Source organism: Thamnophis elegans, chromosome 10, assembly GCF_009769535.1.
Source record: "Thamnophis elegans isolate rThaEle1 chromosome 10, rThaEle1.pri, whole genome shotgun sequence".
NCBI lineage: Eukaryota > Metazoa > Chordata > Lepidosauria > Squamata > Colubridae > Thamnophis > Thamnophis elegans.
In genome coordinates, this window is record NC_045550.1 from 6,549,589 (window position 1) to 6,573,227 (window position 23,639).

At 41.1% G+C, this 23,639-nt stretch overlaps 1 protein-coding gene across 2 annotated transcripts in view; it reads right to left on the minus strand.

Annotated features, from left to right (window-relative positions):
* LHPP (phospholysine phosphohistidine inorganic pyrophosphate phosphatase) overlaps positions 1-23,639 on the minus strand; it is a 175,087-nt gene that overhangs the window by 129,886 nt on the left and 21,562 nt on the right. For both annotated transcript variants that reach the window (XM_032225636.1, XM_032225637.1), the window contains exons 2-5: positions 17,951-18,138; positions 14,810-14,963; positions 8,872-8,935; positions 6,628-6,720 (exon numbers count right to left, since the gene is read on the minus strand). In XM_032225636.1, the coding sequence (XP_032081527.1) occupies positions 6,628-6,720; positions 8,872-8,935; positions 14,810-14,963; positions 17,951-18,138 (499 nt within the window). The remainder of the gene's footprint in view (positions 1-6,627; positions 6,721-8,871; positions 8,936-14,809; positions 14,964-17,950; positions 18,139-23,639) is intronic.

Below are 23,639 nucleotides of genomic sequence, written 5' to 3' on the forward strand. Positions count from 1 at the left end.
AGCTGCATTCTTACATTTTCTTGTCTATTTTTAGCACTATCAGAAATTTGCAAGTAGCAAACTACAGGCAGGCACATACTTGTGTAACCTATTATAATTCTCATTAGACTAGGACAATTTACAACCAAAAGACGCTATTTATTATGATATGAAGCTATTGGAACCTTAACATTATTTTGGTATTATCGCAATGCAGTAAAAATCAATTAACAACTACTTTAAAAATAACCGGCATTAGGCTATTTCTGTAACCTTTAAAGGTGGGTAACTCTCTGTCATATTACTGAATCATAAGAAGAGCTTGGTTACCTTTAAGAGTTTTAAATTTCCCATTAAAGTAATTCCAGCAATCTTTTTTCCCTAAAGCTATTCAGGAAAGGTTAAAATGAAAATTGGACTTCAGGGAGTCCCTTCCATTCCACCAGTCGGTTGAAAACATCTCAGCTGAAGCAAGCAAAGGCAGGATCACTTTACAAAGCAGTTATCAAGGGAAATGATTGGTGATAACTTTATTGATTAAAGTAATTCCAAAAATTTCAAACTTTAGCCACTACAGAGGCAAGACAATCGAAAATGATGCAGGGGCAAAATGAAGACAGATGAAGACTATTACAAGTTTAACAAAGCACAGATGGAAATTTACAGTGATTTAATGATGCAGTTAATGTCATATTTAAGTGCAACACATAAATGGACCTGAACATTTTATGATGAAAGTCATCACTCTAGTCTTTATTTTATTACCCTACTGACATGCACATAAAGTGTCTTTTCCAAGTATCACTCAGATACATTTTTGCAGGAGATAATATTTTCACTTCCAGCAGCACCTGGATCCAAATGAACAAAAATGGTATTTGTGCTTTTTCACATTCTGAATTGCATTATCTGTAACAAGTAGGATGGAATGGTGTAACTAAATCAGGGTGAGAGTAAAGATATACTTTTTGATTTTAAGAGGGGTAGATGCTATATATAGATTGGAGAGAAACAAAGCTGCAAAGGTCCAGGTCCCCAAATTCAGTAGGAACAATAAATAAATGGTACCCAAGCACTCAAAAAGTGAGCATTAAAAAATTTGATATAAAACATCAAATGTATTAATTTTGATCTAAACTTGTAAAAAAAATACCTCTAACAGATAATGACCATAGTGTTATAAAGCGTGACCCGACAAATGCGTGCATGACAAAAGCGCGCTGATGAAACCACGGCGAAAAAACCGCGACGTCATCAACAACGCGCCGACAACAGCGCGCCGACAAAAGCGTGATTTAAGTTAAGGTAACGGTTAGGTTCAGGGTTAGGTTCAGGGTTAGATTTAGGGTTAGGTTTAGGGTTAGGGTCACTGACAAAAGCGCGATTTAAGTTAAGGTAAGGGTTAGGTTCAGGGTTAGGTTCAGGGTTAGGTTTAGGGTTAGGTTCAGGGTTAGGTTTAGGGTTAGGGTTATTAGTTCTTTGTTGAAGGCATGCTTTTGTCGGCGCGCTGTTGTCGGCGCGCTTCTGTGCTCATTTGTCGGCGCGATTACAACCTCGCGGTTTTCTCGCCGCAGTTTCGTCAGCGTGCTTTTGTCGAGCGCGCATTTGTCGGTGAACCGTTATAAAGTAGCCATTATCAACCTTCTGCATTCCATTTAGTTTGGACTACAAACGGAAAAGTAGTATTGATGCACTGACTTAAAGAAATATGTAACATTTTAGGTAAACACATAAATTTTTTTTAAAAAAATATACTGTTATCCAAAATCCAGAAAAGCCAATATATACCTTTAATTGGACAAAACGATGTATCACAGGGCAACCTTTTTTTGTATCTCAAATGCAAATAATATTCTAATGGGCCAATTTACAGAATGTGTCCAAAATCTGGGACCCATGACCCAGAAATGACATTTGAGAATGGTAGGGCTGCTTCAGTGCTGCTGCTGCATTTCTGGGCTGCTGCTGTGGTCATATTATCGTCATTATGTTCCTTATCAATATTCTCTGAATATTCTCTGACAGTTTCCAAGCCAGTCTTGCAATCCCTTCTCCACTCAGAAGCAGCCGTTTACCTACCTGCTGGGAACAGAGGGAGGGGGGAACAGGGAGGAAGGAATCCCTGTGCATCCTCCCCAGTCTATGCCACCATCCAGCACACTTCACCTACCTGTGCTGCGTTGTCACATAGTTTCCCAACCCATCCCCAAGTGCCATTCCCAAACAACAAAGCACTTCTTGCACATACACCCTAATCTGTGCTGCCCTCCCCCCATGTGCCATCTCTGATCTGCATTAATATCCCCAAGCTACCTTCCTAGCCCACACCTGCATAGCACCTTGTTGTGGCTCGGTAGAAGCCTTTGGAGCTGCTATCAGACTCTGACACAGAAACCTCCTGTGAGTGGTTTCAGGATGCTCACAGGAGAAGATAACAAGCAGCTGTGGCTCGTTAAGGATCTCCTCCTGCGGATCAAAGACTGATGGTGCCACGCCCCAGTTGCAGAGGTCAACATTCATTCCATTCCATGCCTGTCCTAGTCAAGTGTCTGTTTGTTTACAATCATTGAGAAGAAGCACTTGGATAAGTGATTTGCTTTATATAAACCTGTTTTGCTGTTTAACTTTTTGCCAGAGAATTTATCTATGTTTATTTTGGGTTTGCAGCCAGCAAAAGCCGGGACTGATAAAACATTCCTTTGCAAGTTGTGTGTGGCTGTCATTTCTGAACGAGCAAGGTGGGGGTCAGAACAGTATCCCTACTTGACAAGGTATGTCTCACACACCCCTGCAACGTCCATGCATTCTTCTTGATCTGTGCCAAATCTGAGTACCCTGTTTGACCCACGCAGCATCTCTTACACGTATCCATTATCCCTCACACACACCCTTGAACAAGCAGCAAATTATCTGTAATTTCTGAGAAATTCTGAGACATACGTAAATACAAAAATATTTTAAGCAAGTTAGAGAACCTATATAATTACCCATTCCAATCTCCCCAATTCAACAAGATTTCAATTGGAGAATAAAAATGAAACCCACATCTAGCTTCAGGCAGTGCAGGCACACACAGCTGGCTTGAAGTTTGAACATCTACATTTTATTTAACTTGTAAGTCAGTCATTCTATCAAGCTAGCATCTGTTAAAACACCCTGAAACAAACCTTGCTTCTAAGTTTTGGAAGCCAAGCACAGAAAAGACAGTTTGTTCTTATGAAGGCAAGAATCCAAAGGAAGCAACCATGGTGTGTTTGAGTTTCCTTTCTATATCTTTACCATGTCTACATTCTGGTTTTGTTGCACAGTTTCTCAATTATATTGCTTTTTAAAGCAATCACTCTACAGAATTCTTTCAAAATCTTTCCACTTTTTTTTTTTTAACCAATACATTTTACTGATATATTTTTTTTAAAGATTTTGTCTTGTCAGGTTTTCAGAGTTGGGATTAATGGATTAGTACAAGTGGAAACTGTGTTCAGACTTAGCCAACTCATTGCCAGAAAGATAGCAACAAATTGGAAAATGTCTAGAGAAGCACAACAAAAACTGTTAAGAATGTTGAAGGGTTGAACCGAGAAGGAAGATTACACCAAGCAAAACAAATAGCTTAGCCGAGAGATAGCTAGAAAGAAAGAACAAGAGAATGGGCTTGAAATAGCTGACTGGTTGAAAATATCACAGGACAAGTGCCATTTTCAGGAAGAATGTTATCTCACAAAATTTAGAGATATCTAGATTTTAAACAATCTAATTGTCCAATTAAACTTACTTTCAGAAAAAGATGCTAAGTTGTATCAATACTTAAAAAGAACCCCTGGGGTCATTTTTAGGGAAAAGCCATATGACATACTCTAGTAGCTACCTGCCAATTACCTCCCTACGACCAATTAGATTGATTTATTTATTTATTTATTTATTTATTTATTTATTTATTTATTTGTCTTGTATGCCGCCCACTCCCGGAGGACTCCGGGCGGCTCACAAAAGACAAGGGAAAGGGGGAAAACGAGACAAAGACAACATATTAAAAACAAAACCAACATTTACAATTTCCGTGGAGGTAAATGCTTCTCAGCCCCCCACCCCGCAGCCTGCTGAAACAGCCAGGACTTGGTGGCTTTGCGGAAGGCCGGGAGGGTAGTAAGGGTCCGGATCTCAACAGGGAGCTCGTTCCAGAGGGTCGGAGCTGCAACAGAGAAGGCTCTCCCCCGGGGAGTCGCCAGCCAACACTGGCTGGCAAATGGAATCCGGAGGAGACCTAACCTGTGCGATCTAATTGGTCTGAGAAAGGTAATCGGCTACTTGGAAAAGACACTTTATGTGCATGTCAGTAGGGTAATAAAATAAAGACTAGATCCCACAGATTGGGCCTCCTCCAAATACCATCCGCTAGCCAATGTCGACTGTCGACCCCTCGGGGGAGGGCCTTCTCTGTGGCTGCTCCGGCCCTTTGGAACGATCTCCCCGTGGAGATTCGGACCCTCACCACCCTTCTGGCTTTCCGCAAAGCCGTCAAGACCTGGCTGTTCCGGCAGGCCTGGGGCTGATGAGTTCCCAGCCCCACTTGAATTGCTGTGACTGTTGTGTTGTTTTTAATCTGTTTTGTGCATCTTGTTTTTGTCTTGTTTGTTTTTTGTATCTCCCCCTTCCCCACTTGTTTGTTAGCCGCCCTGAGTCCCTCGGGAATAGGGCGGCATACAAGTATAATAAACAAACAAACAAACAATACCTGTGTGACATGAACTGAATTTACAATTTGATACATACCTTTTCGTGCAACCTGGTGATGCTAGGACAATGAGCTTCTCAACACCATTGGCAAACATTTAGGAATATGCCACATTTAGACAATTTTCGACACAAAAATCTTTACTTGACTTACAATATTGGCCTTAATTAGGTCAGGCAGGAAAAAAAAATCCCTGTGATGCTCTATGGATTGAAAAGGTAGATATTGGAAGAAACAGGATACAAACATCACCAACGTTATGGCACTATGGAAAACTTTGAAGGGTATCCTACACGGCTTAGGACCTGGATACCTACGGGACCGCCTCTTGCCACATACTTTCCAACGACCTATAAGATCTCACAGATTGGGCCTCCTTCGGGTACCGTTCACCGGGCAATGCCGGTTGGCGACCACTCGGGGGCGGTCTTTCTCTGTAGCTGCCCCGGTCCTGTGGAATGATCTCTCCGCAGAGATCCGGACCCTTCCCACTCTCTCGGCCTTCTGTAAAGCCACTAAAACCTGGCTGTTCCGGCAGGCCTGGGGCTGTTGACCCCAAAATATGGTCCAGCCCCACTTGGAATGGAGTGCATGGTGTGTTTTTAAATCTATCTTTTCTTTCCTTCCCTTCTTTTTGATTTATTTATATTGTTAGCCGCCCGGGACTGATAAAACATTCCTTTGCAAGCTGTGTGTGGCTGTAATTTCTGAACAAGCAAGGTGGGGGTCAGAACAGTATCCCTACTTGACAAGGTATGTCTCACACACCCTCTCTAAGCGGTTTACAGAGTCAGCATATCGCCCCCACAGTCTGGGTCCTCATTTCACCCACCTCGGAAGGATGGAAGGCTGAGTCAACCTTGAGCCGGTGAGATTAGAACCGCTGAACTGCAGATAACAGTCAGCTGTAGTGGCCTTCAGTACTGCACCCTAACCACTGCGCCACCTCGGCTCTGTTTAATAATTCTGCTGAATATTTGAAGTAAGTACTTGAATATTAATTCAGGATTAATTCAGAATTCATGGGACAGCTTACATTATAAAGGACAATAAAAACAGAAAGAAAAATAATAAATGTCCTTAGATTATTACTTATTTAAAGATATCTCTTTGGTTTTGTTTACCTTATAAAATAGATTTTTAAAAAGGAAAAAAAAAATAAAAAATATCCTAAGATTTTTGCTTATTTAATGATGTCGCTTTAGTCTATTACTTATTAATAATTTAAATGAATGTACATGCTACCGAATAACTATATTCAGTAGTTTTGGAGGGAGCATTCTTCATAATTTTCATCAATAGCAATAGCAATAGCAATGGCAGTTAGACTTATATACCGCTTCATAGGGCTTTCAGCCCTCTCTAAGCGGTTTACAGAGTCAGCATATCGCCCCCACAGTCTGGATCCTCATTTCACCCACCTCGGAAGGATGGAAGGCTGAGTCAACCTTGAGCCGGTGAGATTAGAACCACTGAACTGCAGACAACAGTCAGCTGAAGTGGCCTGCAGTACTGCACCTTAACCACTGCGCCACCTCGGCTCTTTATAATCAAGTAAATTATTACTGCTTCTTGGGAGAGAGGATATAACTTTTCATTATAGCTACCCTATCACTGAGCATTAATTTTATCTCTGGCCACTGGTTAGAACAAAGATTTCAGCTTCACATAATATTCCAGTGCCAATGGGAAACCTTTAGAAACCTTTCTACATGTTATTATCTGCCTGTATGAACAATTTAACATGAGGGAAGTGAACTGAAGCAAGTTTTATTTTCAAAGCTGTTTCCTGCAAATTCAATACATTTTTGTGCAACTAAATTGGTTTCATATTTCTTCCCCAATGAATTATTTTATCCTCCCATTTCCATCCTGGGAAAAGTAAAATCAACTCTGACAATGTTCGGAAATCTTACCTGGTGAGGTTCAATGCCCATTTCCGTCAAAGCTGACTGGAAAAACATTTTGGCTGGTTTTCCCACCACCTCAGCTTGAATATCACAGGCGTACTAGGCAATAGGACAAAAATAATACTGTTACTTTCAAAACAAAAGTGTCTGATTTACACACATTACTTGCTTCCAAGCTATTGACATTCAAATGATGCTAACATTCTAAAACACATCTTAAGGGAGGAATACTATTTTTAGAAATATCAAAAATAATCTCCAGGGATTATGTCCAATTTTTTGAAGATGCATTTTTGAAGATACAAGGGAATGCATAGGGAATTTATTAGAGGGAGAAAGATTCTGCTGTTCTTTCATATAGCCCCCCTCCTCCATCCAGTAACGAAAGCCGAGACAAGCATAAAATGGAATGTCCTTTAATAACAAGACCAGACTCTCGGTGGCTGAAAGCCAAATAAACAAACAGATAAGGACCTTGGCAGCAAGTCCGACATCTTGGCAGCAATGCAAACAAACTCTGGCAGCAATCCAGCCTGCCAAGTTCGTTTCTCTTTAGTCCAAGCGTTGACTTCTGCAAGAAGGGCGTGGCACAAGCAGTCTCTTTTATAGTCTGGAGAGGATCTTAATGAGCATCAGCTGAGTGTAATTACATCCTGTAATTACGTAGTTGTTCTTGACGCCGAGTAGCCCTTCGACGGCGTGCATCCCAGAACAACTCACTGTTGCTTTCTGGATCACTCTCTCTTGTCTCCTCCCCACTGATCCAAGGCTCAGGCGCCACCTGGTGGCCAACCAGTCTCTCTGCGCCCTGCTCGGAGTCGGAACCCTGTCCAGGGTCCTCCACATCCTCCAGGGCCAACTCATAGGGCCCCTCGCTGTCGGAGTCTGGTGGCAGCTCCAACGGCTCCTGCCGGGCCACAACAGCCTAGTATGTTCAACAACCTTGGTCTAAGCAGAAGACCAGAAGAACAATTCTGGGAACAAGTAGAGCCATTTAAATATTTCAAATTAAGCATCAAAGTTCCGATCCTAATTGAGGTCATAAGCTCCAAATGCTCCGTTCATGTTATATGTACACAACCAATCCCATTTGGAAAAAGGTTTGATGTAAGCATCAGCACTCTGAACTGTGGTTGGCTACACACATCCATGTCTGGTTTGTTTCTGCAACCAAACAAGACAGACACAGACTTCAGAGCCGAGGTGGCGCAGTGGTTAGGGTGCAGTACTGCAGGCCACTTCAGCTGACTGTTATCTGCAGTTCAGCGGTTCTAATCTCACCGGCTCAAGGTTGACTCAGCCTTCCATCCTTCCGAGGTGGGTGAAATGAGGACCCAGACTGTGGGGGCGATATGCTGACTCTGTAAACCGCTTAGAGAGGGCTGAAAGCCCTATGAAGGGGTATATAAGTCTAACTGCTATAGCTATTGCTATTCAGAGGATAATTAGAATTGCAGAAAAAACAATTACTGCCAACCTGTCTTCTGTTGAGGACCTGTATACTGCACAAGTCAAAAAGAAGGCTATGCAAATATTTACAGACATCTCCTGGACATAAATTGTTTCAACTCCTACCCTGAAAACAAAGCTATAGAAGCACTGCACACCAGAACAACTAGACACCAGAACAATTTCTTCCTGAACGCCATCACTCTGCTAAACAAATAATTCCCTCAACACTGTCAAACTATTTACTAAGTCTGCACTACTATTAATCTTCTCATCGTTCCTATCACCCATCTCCTCCCACTTATGACTGCACGACTGTAACTTTGTTGCTTGTATCCTTACAATTTATATTGATTGTTTCCTAATATGATTTGATTGCTTATTTGTACCCTATGACTATCATTAAGTATTTTACCTTATTATTCTTGACAAATGTATCTTTTCTTTTATGTACACCGAGAGCATATGCACCAAAGACAAATTTCTTGTGTGTCCAATCACTCTTGGCCAATAGAGAATTCTATTCTATTCTATCCCATCGAGGAAGATGTTTAAGACCATGAGATCAAAGACTTGTCTTGGCCAAAAAAATTGCCATGTTTTGAATTAGTTGAAAATTCTTGTTTTTTTTTTAAAAGATCCTCTTTTTTCTGGCTAGGTCCTGTATCATACAGTAATATGGTAACATATTTAGTAATATGCACATGTTTAGTGGTATATAAATGTTTTAATAAAATAAACAAATACATTAGGACACTTTTGCTGGACTAAAGCACATTATCTACTAAAAAAAATAAATACCTCCAGGGCTTTCATATATGCTCCGACATCCAGTTTTAGTCCATCTGTTTCTTTATAATAGCGTCTGAAATTGAAAATATGCAGATTTAAAGTGTAATCCAGAGAGTTAGCAATTGTTCCAAATTCCCTGTTACTACTACATATTCTTAGCAATATTATCTTCTCTTATTATAAATGGCTTTGATCATAGCACATATCACTGACAGAATCAAACCAGCATTGCAAAAAGCCTTGGACTCGCTAGCTAAGCTGGCAGGCTCACTTTAATCGCAATTTCTTTGCAAATGCTAAGGGGGGGACTTATTCCAAATAACTATGTTTGGTGATGAAGAAGCTCAGCAGCTGACTTTCTTTAGCAAACATTCAAAATATGACTCAGTAGATCCCTTTCTTTTTTTTCCTTTTATTAGAACAATAAAAAGGGAGAACTGTACAATTCAAGTGTTTTTTAACGTTCCTAAACAAATAGGTAAGGAGCAAAAATGCATAGGATGAGCAGTCAGATAAGATTTTATGCTATATCCTTCTGCCATTTTCGATTAATCAGCAAAGCCGCTCTTTAAAGTGACCGCTTGACCTTTGCTAGAACAGCCATTAACCTTCTATAGTCTAGCATAAACAGCTTAATTTTCTGACAGTGGCATGACAGAGGAAATTACAAAGCCAATTCCCACTTTCAACCCAAAACAGATGCTAAATGTAAATCACTCCATTTTCACAAGGACAGCATTCTGCTTCAGTCAAGTGCATACACTAAAACTTTACAGGAAAGAATTCTGCGTTTTCCCCCCCTAAAGCAAGTTAAAGAAATGAACATTATTAACACTTATACTTTACATAATATTAGTAACTCATGAGAAAAGTGGCTGAGAGGGCATTGAATGGAAGGCAAAATCCACACCATCGGCACTCACAACTCAATCATAGTTCTGATCTGTATAAGATCTTACAAGAGAAAGCTGAATTATGAAATATATTCCACTTAGTATGCTTGACACAATTCACCACCAACATGATTCCTACTTTCTTCTTACATCTCTGTATGAAGCAATAAGTAGAAGTACAGCTGATACATGGTACAGCTAACATAAAGATATAAGGATATCAGTGAGATTTAATATTACTTAGAAATCCTACCAAGTTTAAGAGTGTTTGCAAATGATTATTTTAATTTATTTGGAAATGATTACCCTCTTTGCATTAGATTGCTTTCCGCAGAATTCCTTAATTAGGACTTCTCTTGATTGTATATCAAAACAATATTTTGAGTTTTACAGAATGCAGGATAACTGACATGGAAGGGACGTTGGAGGTCTTCCAGTCCAGCCCCCTGCTAAACAAATTCTAAACAAATTCTAAATATTTGAATGTTTTTATAATAAAAAAATGATGTTTCCAAAAATACGTTCCTGTATATTCTTAAAGATTTGATAAGGATTTCTGAAGAACTCATGACTTCTGCTGTACTTGAACAATTATGGAATTCATATACTTGAATCTCAGAGACAGTGACGAGAAGTTGGATGCAAACTTAGTGACTTTTTAAATTCATTTTCCTACTTAAAAATATTCAAGCTTGGTTCCTTTAATGCTGTATACAAATATAGATAGAGAAATCCAAGTTTACTGTTACTTACTAGTCCTTTTTGTCTAATATAATGATGAAGAGATAGTCCTGCTATTGGATGCAACTAAACAGCAATTCAAGTGATGAGTTAGGAAAGGCAGACAACCCCTTCTCCAACAGCCTCCTGACCCATTGTTTAATGATCACCATTTTGCATCTAGCTCTCAACCATAATCACCAGCTACCGTATTTTTCGGAGTATAAGACGCACCGGAGTATAAGACGCATCAAGATTTTGAAGAGGTAATTTTTTTAAAAAAAGTTTTTTCCCTCCCCTGCTTCCGGGGCACTCTGCAGGCATCCCAAACTATCTGCAACGCCCCATTTTTTGTGAAAAATGGGGCATGCAGAGAGTTTGGGAGGCCTGCAAAGTGCTCCTGGGGGCCGGGGAGGACAAAAATATGATGTGTGGGGGCTTGATCTTAAAGAGTAATGCTTTTATCGATCTCAAATCCACTTTTCTCTTCCCCTCCCACAGCAGAGCAGGACTAAACATCTCTCTCCGTGCTTTATTTCCTCCCCGCTTGCTCCTGAATGGCTACTGCTGTGCTTGGCTGGGAACGGCCCATTGGATGAGGAGGGGTGGGGATCCCTTCCATTTGGATTAATGGTTCCTCATGGAGGCACCTGAGTGGCAAAAGGGAAGCATAAAGGAAACGAGGCTGCCTTGTCACCGTGACCCGACAAATGCGCAGACAACAAAAGTGCGCCGAGAAAACCGCAACGTCATAAATGCACCCACAACAACATGCCAACAAAACCACATCCACAAAAGCGTGATTTAAGTTAAGGTAAGGGTTAGGTTCAGGGTTAGGCTTACCGTTAGGTTTAGGGTTAGGGTTAGGGTTATTAGGTTGTTATTAGTTGTTTGTTGAAGGTGCGCTTTTGTCGGCGCGCTGTTGTCGGCGCGCTTCTGTACTCATTCGTCGGCGCAATTTCGACCTTGCGGTTTTCTTGCCGCAGTTTGTCGCCACGCTTTTGTCGAGCGCGCATTTGTCAGTGAACCCCTTGTCACACAACCCCAAATCCACCCGGATCTGTCATGCAGCAAAGAGATATGGTAGCTGGGCTTAATAGCAGCAGTAGCAATAAGCAAACTGCATGACAGATCCGGAGAGATTGGGGTGGGGGGGTGGGGCAAGGGAAGAGAACCAATCTCCTCTGCACGAAGACTTTTCTCAGGATCCTAGATCTCCACTTTCTCTCCGGAAAAAGCTATTGACATCATTGGGATTTTGGCTAGTGAAAGAAGCGTGGGATGGAAAGGAAACTTCAGGATGCTGCAGCTGCAGGCTCCAGGAATACAGCGCTCCTGTATTCCGAAGTTCCCTTTCCATCCCACGCTTCTTCCATTAGCCAAAATCCCAACGATGCAAATAGCATTTTGCTCCTCCGGATCTGTCATGCAGTGCTTATTGTTACTGCTGCTATTGCGCCCAGCTACTGTATCTCTTTGCTGCATGACAGATCCTGTGTGTGTGTGTGTGTGTGAGTGTGTGTGTGTGTGTGTAGGAAGGGAAGCCTCCACACTTCAAGCTTGATTCAAAAGCTTTGGCTCCTGAGAAAAGCCTTCGTGGATATTGTTTCTCTTCCCTTCCTCCCCCCACCCCGCCAAATCCACCCAGATCAGTCACGCAGCAGAGAGATACGGTAGCTGGGCGCAATAGTAATAAGAAGATCCAGAGAGATGGGGGGGGTGGATGAAGGGAAGGGAAGAGGAACAATCTACGAAGACTTTTCTCAGAACGCTAGATTGGGAAGTTAAAAACTTGGAATGGGATACAGTCAAGCTTGATTCAAAGGCTTTGACTCCTAGGGTTGCTGAGCTGCCACCCGAAAATCCTATTATTGAGATCACTGCCGCCTGGAACCGCCCAAGAAGGGGCAGGTAAAGGGGGCGCTGCAGAGATCGCGATACCAGTATTTTGGGTGGCAACACCACAATCTCAGAAGCCAAAGCCTTTGAATCAAGCTTGATTGTACCCCATTTCAGGTTTTTAACTTCCCAATCTAGTGTTCTGAGAAGTCTACCATCTTGAGGCACCTTTCATTTGCAACAGGAGGAGGAGGGCGGCTTAAAGCAGCACTTCCTTAAACCAAAACCTCTGAGTGACTGGGAAAGGAAGCTTTTCAGGCGGCAGTTTTCGGCAGGTTCCAAGCGCGACTTTCTTTCCGTTATTCAGAGGCTTTGATATACTCCGCCCTCGCCCTCCTCCTGCAAGCAAAAGGTGCTTCAGAGATTCAGCGGGCAGCTCAGGGGAGACAATGGCCACAATGACTTCATTCCCCAGCAATGTGCGGAGCTGCTGCCGCCACCACCACCATCGCCTGAGCCGTCCCGGGAGCCAAGCCGAGCGGGAGCCCTGAAAGCGAAACGTTTCTCCTTTCCAGCCACCATAAGCTCTGCAGCGCCCACTTCACCTGCCCCTTTTCCAGATGAGGCGGCTACATTCGGAGTATAAGACGCACCCAGATTTTCACCCTCTTTTTGGAGTAAAAAGATGCATTTTATACTTCAAAAAATAGGGTATTCATTGTGTTCCTGAAGGCATGACATGACTTTCCCCAGAAAGCCTTGTGATTCTAACAGCCCTCAGTTCCAACAAGGTACTGAGGCAACCCCTGCCCCAAAGAAGCACATTATTCCAAGCTAAAAGTCTAAGAAAGCCTTCAGTGCCCCTTTTAAGGACAATGTGGCCCAAAGAGAACTGTTCTATATCTCTTGGATACCTGCGAGACCGCCTACTGCCACATACCTCCCAACGGCCAGTAAGATCGCACAGGGCGGGCCTCCTTCAGGTGCCGTCAGCCAGGCAATGTCAGCTGGCGGCTCCCCGGAGGAGGGCCTTCTCTGTAGCCGCTCCGACCCTATGGAATGAACTACCCCCAGAGATCCGGACCCTACCCACTCTCATGGCCTTCCGAAAGGCTGTCAAAACCTGGCTATTCCGGCAGGCCTGGGGCTGTTGACCTCATTGCTGAGGTCCAGCCCCGAACAGATTGGGTGCATGGTGATCTTTTAAACTGTTTTTTTTGTCTTTTTTAATTCTTTATATTTTTCTTGACAATTTACTTCTTTTCTGTAAGCCGCCCGGAGTCCTCCGGGATTGGGTGGCCTATCAATCCATTAAATACAAATACAAATATCTTACTCATCCTTTCTCTATTACCAGCGCTGAGCAACTATTCATCCCTCCCATCTCTATCTATTGTTCAACATTCGTTTTTTTAAAAAAAAAAACTGGCCAAATGTGGGAAGTACAACAGAATAGGTAGTCCTTAAATTAGGATCATAATTGAGCCTGGAATGATGATTGTGATGTTGTGATCGTTGTGATTATTGTGCTGTTGTGATCGTTAAGCAGGTCACTGTAAGACCAGATCCTTTTTGCTGTGTTCATTAAGCAAATGCCTCAGTCATTAAGGAAACATTACAGTTATTAAGCAAACATTACAGTTATTAGGCAAACATTACAGTCATTAAGTGAATACATTTGGCCATTTTTTTTCCAGAAACCAGAAATAAACATCAGAAACCAGCAAAAAAAATATTAAAAATTGTGATCACATGACCCCAGGATACCGCAAACAGCTATAAAGGTGAGCCAGTTGCCAAGCACTCTAAATGTGATCAAGTGATTGTGTGTGGGGGGGAATGAGGACCCGGACTGTGGGGGCGATATGCTGACTCTGTAAACCGCTTAGAGAGGGCTGAAAGCCCTATGAAGCGGTATATAAGTCTAACTGCTATTGCTAACTGTTAAAACTTTTAAATTGGATCACAAATAGTTTTTAGGGGGAGTGTCTGTCGTAACTTCAAACAGTTATTAAGCGGGCAGTCATAAGTCCAGATATAGGCACACAATAAAAAAGAGGAAGGAAAAAGATGCTGAGGAAAGTATGACAAAGAACATTAACATCCATAGCAAAAAATAATTTAAATAGGTTCAGAAAAGAAAATTGGCAGTTTATACCACTGTTTTATCTTACTAGCCCTTTTTTAGCCTAACACAAGGACAGCAAGAGTTGCCCTACTATTATAGGACACCATGAAACAACCGTTCAAGTGATGTATCAGAAAGATGGGAAGACTGGGACAAAACTCTTTTGATTGACATACAGATGTCAAAATTGACTAAACGAAGAAAAAAGTCAATTAATCCTTTGCATTTTTCTTCAGAACGCAGTTGAGAGATATCCTTGGACAACTTACAAACTTGCAAGAAGGCAGTTAGGATTTGAAAAGCTTGTGGACATCAAACAAACATTACTATTTTAAAAACATTTTCAGAGCTCTACTTATTAACTTACCCTCTTCCCAAAGACAGCAGAACTGGATTTTCCAGGCTTATGAGAACTCGGAAAGCATCATTCAGATTTTTGTAAGAAAAGTTGTCTGCTGCATCTCCAATTACTACACAATTAGGATTTGTTTTATCAATATCAGCAAATTCAGGAATGAGATCTAAGGAGTAATAATATAATAATATAATATAATAATATAATTAATATAATATAATATAATACAATACAATAAATATAATATAATATAATAAATATAATACAATACAATACAATACAATACAATAATATAATAATATAATATAATATAATATTATAATATAATATAATAATACAATACAATATACATACATACATACATAAATATGTACGTACATATATACGTACATACATACATACATATTTCTTATGCTTATTTCCAAGTTCATATTAATCTAGAACTATTGAGCTAAAAGCAGTTCAAACATTACCAGAATTTCATATTCTCTCCCTCAAAGGGTACAGTATAAATGTTACTTCATAAACCAAAAACTTACTCGATTTTGTCCAGTACAGCTAAAACAGTATTGTCCACTTCCATAGAAAAGAGATATTAACAAACCTCAGAAAATCTAATTTTTTTCTGATAAATAAATGCAAAACAAATGTGCAGAAAGTGTAGAGGGAGCATGTTCAGGAGGATCAAAATACAGGCTAATTGATAAGAAATGAAAAATGCATGCCAGGTATCCTGAATACCTTGTCTATAGGAAACGATCGGGATAAGCCGTCAAACTCATCATCAGTTTGAAATTTCTATGCCCCTGGAGACCTAAGTCCATTGACTCTTATCTGGTGCCAATTCTCCTTGAATGTTAGCAGTGCAGATTCTTGTATACAGGTAGCATGAACTAAACACTTAGTACTTTTTTGGATTCTATCCTGACTTCTCGCACCTGACATTTCCATTTCCAAAAATCTTGCCCAGAAACCAGAAATCTTTTGAAAATGGCTTTGATAGCTTGGAAATCAAATAAATGTGTCTCTAAGACAGTGGTGGACTTCAAAAATTGTTTGAACCTACTCTGTGGGTGTGGCCTCCTTCGTGGGAGTGGCTTGCCACCCATGTGACCGGATGGGAGTGGCTTGCCGCCCATGTGACCGGATATGAAGATGCTGGCGATACTTGTCAGAACCACCTTAAATTACCTCACACACAGCACTGGCATGCATAAGAATAGGATGTAAACTTGTTTTTCAAAAGGCATCTTTGGTTTGCGTTAAAACAACTTCAACACACGCAATGTTCTGATTCCACCACAAACGCAGTAGTCATTCTTATCTTTCACAGAGGCACCGAGTTTTATAAATATGAGCATGATAGTGTAGAATAATCATATCCAAGGACCAGTGGTGGGTTTCAAAAAATTTTGGGACCTCTTCTGTAGGTGTGGCCTGCTTTCCGGTTCCACTGGTGGAACCTCTTCTAACCGGTTCGGTAGATTTGACGAACCGGTTCTACCGAATAGGTGCAAACTGGTAGGAGCCCACCTCTGCTCTAAGAGATGGTAAGGAAACAATTGTCATTTACTGTCAACCTGATATCTTGTGGTTGCAGTTCAATTGACAAGAATGAAGCTTAAACAAAGAGGATAAATCTAACTCCCTCAAGTCATGTTTTGGAATTTCAAGATAACTAATTGCATGTAGTTGCAAAGCAGAAGCCTAAAAAGAAGGCTGTTTTTGTTTTTTTTAATGCTTCAAGTAGAAAACATTTTGGAAGACTTTCTTAGAATGCTTACATTATCCAAGAGTAAGCAGAATAAAATTGCTTGTAAATTACAAGAAATCTGGTGAAGGTTTTTAACTTTATTGTTCTCCAATATGAAAGAACAGAAAACAACCTTAAGTATTTTTCCATATTTGTTTGAAGTAAAAAAGGAAAAGGACCTATTTTATGAATTTAGAAACAATGTTTAGAATGTTTAGAATGTTTATTTTATTTATATGCCGCCCTTTTCCCCGAAGGGGACTCAGGGCGGCTCACAACTCAAACCAGGGAAGGGGTGATACAGACAAAATTAAAAACGACACAAAACAATGCATGATTTAAAACACACAACAGTCATACCATTCGAGACGGGGGCAACGGTTCTTTAGCCCCAGGCCTGTCGGAACAGCCAGGTTTTAAGGGCTTTGCGGAAGGCCTGGAGGGTGGTGAGGGTTCGAATCTCCACGGGGAGTTCGTTCCAGAGGGTCGGAGCAGCCACAGAGAAGGCTCTCCTCCGGGTAGTCGCCAGTCGACACTGGCCGGCAGATGGGATTCGGAGGAGGCCTAATCTGTGGGATCTAATTGGTCAAGTGGAGGTAATTGGCAGCAGGCAGACAAGTGTCAGATATGACAGCAGTACAAGTTTATACATACTGTGTACAAGTTTTGGTGCAAAGATACTAAGGTCAGGTAACCAATTTTACTCCTATCCTGTGCAAGCTCATTCATGAAGATTTTAGAAGACATTAAACCAAAATGCAGATTACTTACTTCAGTTAACAAACCAAGGAATTGGAACACATGCCAAGATCTTCAATGAAAAGTTGGCACAGGATAGGAGGTAGGAACGTTCACCCCATACTCAGCTTCATGACTTCAGAAAACATGGATTATGAAAGGCCAGATGTTCATCCTAAGTGGGCCATTTTATTATCTAGTTACCACCCCATCTGCTCACTTTCATGATTAGTTTTGGGATTTTTGTTCTGTTTTGTTCTGAGCCGAGGTGGCGCAGTGGTTAAATGCAGCACTGCAGGCTACTTCAGCTGACTGCAGTTCAGCAGTTTGGCTGTTCAAATCCCACTAGGCTCAAGGTTGACTCAGCCTTCCATCCTTCCGAGGTGGGTAAAATGAGGACCCGGATTGTTGTTGGGGGCGATGTGCTGACTCTGTAAACCACTTAGAGAGGGCTGAAAGCCCTATGAAGCGGTATATAAGTCTAACTATTGCTATTGCTATTTTGACTTCCAGTTGTCTTAATCTAATCATTAATCCAAAACTAGTAGGAGAATCTAAGAGTTTCATTCCTGAATTATACACATCTAAAGTGAACCTATATTAGATTGAAATTACTTAATTGCAGTCCACTTTATATGAAAAAAAATTAAATATTAGCAAACCGTCATGCACAAGAAGATGAGGCCTCAGATTGCGCTCCTTCAGAATCCGACATACGGCGGGTGCCGGAGCAGTGACTTCATTTACCGCGATGTCAAAACCCAAATGCTGCAACTTTTTCACAAATTTGTCCCGCGTAGCTTGAGTTTCATTAGTGCAAAACCGCAGCTTTAGACCAGATGCCTTGATCCTGTGACAGTAAAATGGTATATTATTAAGCTAATTAGTTATACAGAATGTAGGATTTAAAGGAATATTTCTGTCAAAGCTTATAGTTAAGTACATGTTAAAAAGAATTACAGGAAATGTAAATCACAATACCATGAGCAATTTACATTTATGTTTTATAATTATAACACAAGATTAGCATATTTATAATAAAATATATGCGCTGGTTGTCTGTCACCAATAGTTAGAATTCAAGAAAAAAAAATGTGCTTCCGTACAAACACTATGATTAATGATGCCATTTAAGTGGTGAGATGTCAAATTTTAACAACAAAACCAACCTCGTTAATTCCACTTACTTGTTTTTTTTCTAATAAATTAAATATTTTAATATGTTTACAGTTTGAAGACTCCAGTTCAAACATTACCATTAGTAATTCATTTCCTTTTTGAATTTGATTTTATTCTGCCCTCAGAAAAATGTGCAAATATGTACATTCTTTTCTGTATTACTGAAATTACTGCACATTTTAACCTGTTTTTTTATTTTTTATTTTCATTTTTATTATTCCGTCTTCCTTCGTTGTAAGCCGCCCGGAGTCCTCCGGGATTAGGCGGCCTACAAATCGTACCAATAATAAATAAATAAATAAACATAAAGCAATATTCTGTTTCCCAGGACAGTATCATATTGCCAGATAGATATATAAATCCCAGATGCTGTCCATTTTCAGTTTAGGAACTTCTTCCAGTTTGCCATATATTCATACACACAGTTGCAATTTAGACAACACTAATCCTTAAAGAGCTTGGTTGTCGAAGGCATGAGTCAAAAATAGAAATCAAAATCCATATCCTGTTTTATCTTGTCTCATGCCTTTAATTTAATTTAATTTGTATTTCCACCATAACTCCCTTCATCGAAGCTGAATTTATCCAATGATTTAAAATTATAGAAGTTATGGTCTAATACATTGATCGCGAAACTTTTTTTTCCTCAGGTGCCGAAAGCGCGCACGCCCATGTGTTGACATCTATAATGCAATGCCCCCCACAGGTCCTGCCCCGTGAGCATTCATGTGCTTCCCTGGCACTCCCACTGCCCCCCACACATATGCGTATGATCCTCGTTTTGGTGCTAGGAGGCCTCCCTGAAGCATCCTGGAACAAAAAACGGGGGGTGAGGGGAGTGCGCTTCACCTCCCCACCCCCTATTTTTAGTTCCAGGGGCTTCCAGGAGGCCTGCTAGCACCAAAATTGGGGGTGGGAGCGCCGCACCCCCCCACTCCCCGTTTTAGTGCTAGCAGGCTTCCCTGAAGCCTCCTGGAGCCAGAAATGTGGTGAGCATCCCCCACATACATGTGCACGCAACCCCCCCACCCCACATGCATGCACTCGCACACCCCACCATCCCCACGCATGTGTACACTTCTCCCAGCAGAGACTTGAAAATCAGCTGGCTGCCAGGAGGCGTCTGCGCATGTGCAGTAGAGCTGACCTGGGTGATGGCTCGCATGCCAGCAGATGGCTCTGTGTGCCACCTGTGGAATGAATGCCATAGGTTTGCCATCACGGGTATCATACATCTGGATACTATTCCTGCCTTATTTCTTTGAAATAATCTTAAATATATATTTGTGCTACTAGGGAATTTGTTTCAAAGAAGCACTGCAGTAAGAAAAGGGGAGCAAATTATCAGGGTAATTCAACCAGTAGAGACATACCATCTGAGATAATTTGATTTGGCCCACGTTTCTTTGTGCTCACTTAAGTTTAAAAAATAATCAGGCAATCATAGAATCAGGCAAAGTTTCACATGTAGTAGTTTTTTTCAATATATTAAGTTTAAATTTAAGTTTATTTATAGGCCGCACAATCCCGGAGGACTCCGGGCGGCTTACAAAGAGGGGAAATAAAATAAAATAAAAATAAAATAGACAAGTTAAAAAAGACAACACAGATACATTCATTTCAGTCGGGGCTGGACCTCAACGATGAAGTCAACAGCCCCAGGCCTGCCGGAAAAGCCAGGTCTTGACAGCTTTTCTGAAGGCCATGAGAGTGGGTGAGGTCCGGATTTCTGGGGATAGTTCGTTCCAAAGGGTTGGGGCAGCCACAGAGAAGGCCCTCCTCCGGGGAGCCACCAGCCGACATTGTCTGGCTGACGGCATCTGAAGGAGGCCCACCCTGTGGGATCTTACCTGCCGCTGGGAGGAGTGTGGCAGTAGGCGGTCTCGCAGGTATGCTGGCCCTAAGCCATATAGGGCTTTAAAGGTGATAACCAACACCTTGAATTGCGTCTGGAGACCAATAGGTAGCCAGTGCAGCTCGCGGAGGATAGGTGTGACATGGGTGTATCTAGGTACACCCAATATCGCTCACGCGGCTTGCATTCTGGACTAGTTGCAGTCTCCGAACGCTTTTCAAGGGTAGCCCCATGTAGAGCGCGTTGCAGTAATCCAGCAAATATATGAAAATATAACTGAGATTTGTGAAGTACTTTGAACTGCATATAATTCCACTTAGCATATTTGTTTCGTTTGTGAGTATGTGTGAAGCTGGGCATGTGTATGTTGATTATGCTTATATTCCAGTTTACCCTATATTTGGAATAACAGATGTGAAGTCCTGTCATCTTAACTGTTGCTCCAATTGTTCATTGTTCTGAGAAGGTCACATCATAATTCATTAACAATAATTATTCCCTAGGTACACGTTATCCTTCTTTATCCAATGGCTTCATTAGCTCATGACTAATTCTCACATTCGTTGCTCCAATCAGTGAAGATATATTTATAATATACAAGTGGATGCTATTAGTTATAATATATTAACTGCCTAATTTAAAATAGAATAGCTATCTTTATGAAGGGCAATTAACCACTAACTGTAATTGATAATTCACATACCTGTGATTAGGAAAGGCAAATAATACAAAAAGAAGAAACCAGATGACATCTTTCAGTATTTTAAATGACCATGAACTGTTTTTTTCTACAGTGAAGCTACATTTTTAAAGAAGTACTTGGGGAGGGTTGATTTGATAAGTATCACAAATAGTATAAAATGATAACCACAAATGTTTTTTTAATGTATATTTTGATTTATTTGATAGGGTGTGTGTTGTGACTCAGCAGACGTCTTCTGTGAGTCTTTTCGGGATGCAAGATTGACAATGCAGCTGGGGCTCGTCAGTGGCGTATTCTGGTGATAAAAGGATGGATGGTGCCACGCCCTGGTTGCAGGAATCAACGTTCATTCATTCGTTCAGGATTCATCGGTCATGGTTTGTGAGAGACACTTGGAGAAGTGCATTGCTTTGTAAGAGTTTTTGTTTGGTATTCTGTTATCTCGTCAGAGACTTTAACAGAATACCAAACAAAAACTCTTACAAAGAGTTTTGTCCCCCCTTCTCCGCTCATTAACAGACGACAGGCAGACAACTTAAAAGGAACTCACTTTATCAGTTCTCGGCTCAGACTGGCTGCAAGCCCCAAAATAAACATAAATAGTTTATTATATACAGGTGTGTATCATCATTTTATACAGGTGTGTATCATCATTTTATTCTCAGAAGACATGGTGAAGTACATTGGTCCCTTAAGTTCCCTGGGAAGTAAAAATACAATCCAAATAAACTAAATAATGTTTTCCCCATTCAAAAGGAGGAACATCATTCTGTATAATTAATTAATGCTGCCTGTGACTGCCTTGCCCCTTCTGGGAGGAGAGGAGATGGCACTGCCCTAGAATGATGTTTTATATCAAGACAAGTAAGGTTGAAAATTGCGAGTTGAATCCCTCCAAACCTTTAGTTCACATATAGTCTGTTCAATGTCATTTCTATTTTACATGCATACTTAAGCTTTCAATATACTTTTTCATCTCAGGCTGTTTTGCATTATTCAGGACCTCTTGCCCAGTGGTGGGATTCAAATAATTTAACAACCGGTTCTCTGCCCTAATGATTTCTTCCAATAACCAGTTCACCAAACTGCTCCGAAAGTTAACAACCGGTTCTCCCGAAATGGTGCAAACTGGCTGAATCCCACCACTGCCCTTGCCCCTTTTTAATCTTTTGCCAAACTAGGAATGAACTGACGAAAAAGCAATCCAGGACTCAATCAAGAACATCCGTTATAAGGGTACTCCTTCCTGTTATTGTTTTAGTTGAGCCGCGGTGGTGAAATGGTTAGAATCTAGTATTGCACACTGACTCTGCCCGCAGCCAGGAGTTTAATCCTGATTGGTTCAATGTTAACTAGCTTTCCATCGTCCCGAGGTCTGTAAAATGAAGACCCAGATTGTTGGGGGCAATATGCTGACTGTGTTAATCCTTTAGTGAATGCTGTAAAGGTTGACTCAGCCTTCCATCCTTCCGAGGTGGGTGAAATGAGGACCCAGAATGTGGAGGCGATATGCTGACTCTGTTAATCCTTTAGTGAATGCTGTAAAGCATTATGAAATGGTATATAAGTCTAAGTCTAGAGCCGAGGTGGCGCAGTGGTTAGGGTGCAGTACTGCAGGCCACTTTAGCTGACTGTGATCTGCAGTTCAGTGGTTCAAATCTCACCGGCTCAAGGTTGACTCAGCCTTCCATCTTTCCGAGGTGGGTGAAATGAGGACCCGGACTGTGGGGGCAAGTTGCTGACTCAATTTGCTAAAAAATTTGTAAACCGCTTAAAGAGGGCTGAAAGCCCTATGAAGTGGTATATAAGTCTAATAAATAAATACATAAATAAGTGCCATTACTGTTGCTATTAAGACCAAAGATGTGCATAGGCTAGGGTCACATATCATGATAATCTATAATTATTATTTTTTTAGTCGATTTAGTGAACTTACTCTCAGTGCACAGAATCACATAATGTTTTATTCTTCATGTTTATAGCCATAGATTAGGCCTCCTCCGAATCCCATCAGCCAGCCAATGTCGACTGGCAACTACCCGGAGGAGAGCCTTCTCGGTGGCTGCTCCGACCCTCTGGAACGAACTCCCCGTGGAGATTCGTACCCTCACCACCCTCCAGACCTTCCGCATTGCCCTTAAAGCCTGGCTGTTCCGACAGGCCTGGGGCTAAAGACTTCAACCCCACTCGAATGGTATGACTGTTGCGCTTTTTAACGGTGTATTGTCTTTATGTTTGTAACTTGTTTGTTCTTCCCTTCCCCTTAAATTGCGAGCCGCCCTGAGTCCCCCCAGGGAAAAGGGCGGCATACAAATAAAGTAAACTATTAAACTATGTGTTCTGAAAGTAGCCAACTGTTGCTTATTTAAGCAAATTATGGCAACACAAACTATGACTTAGTATTTGCTCAGCTACAGGGAAATAAAGGCAAATGAAATAAACACAATTTGCCATGCTAATATGAACACAAGCTCTGATGTTCAGTCTCCAAATTTCCAAATAAATTCACCTTAGCTGTTAAGTCTAAATCTTTTCATCCTGCTTTGGCAAAGGAGCCACAAGCAGCAATTTAGAAAGCCGCAGTGCTTTAACATGATCCTTTGCTATCTCTCTT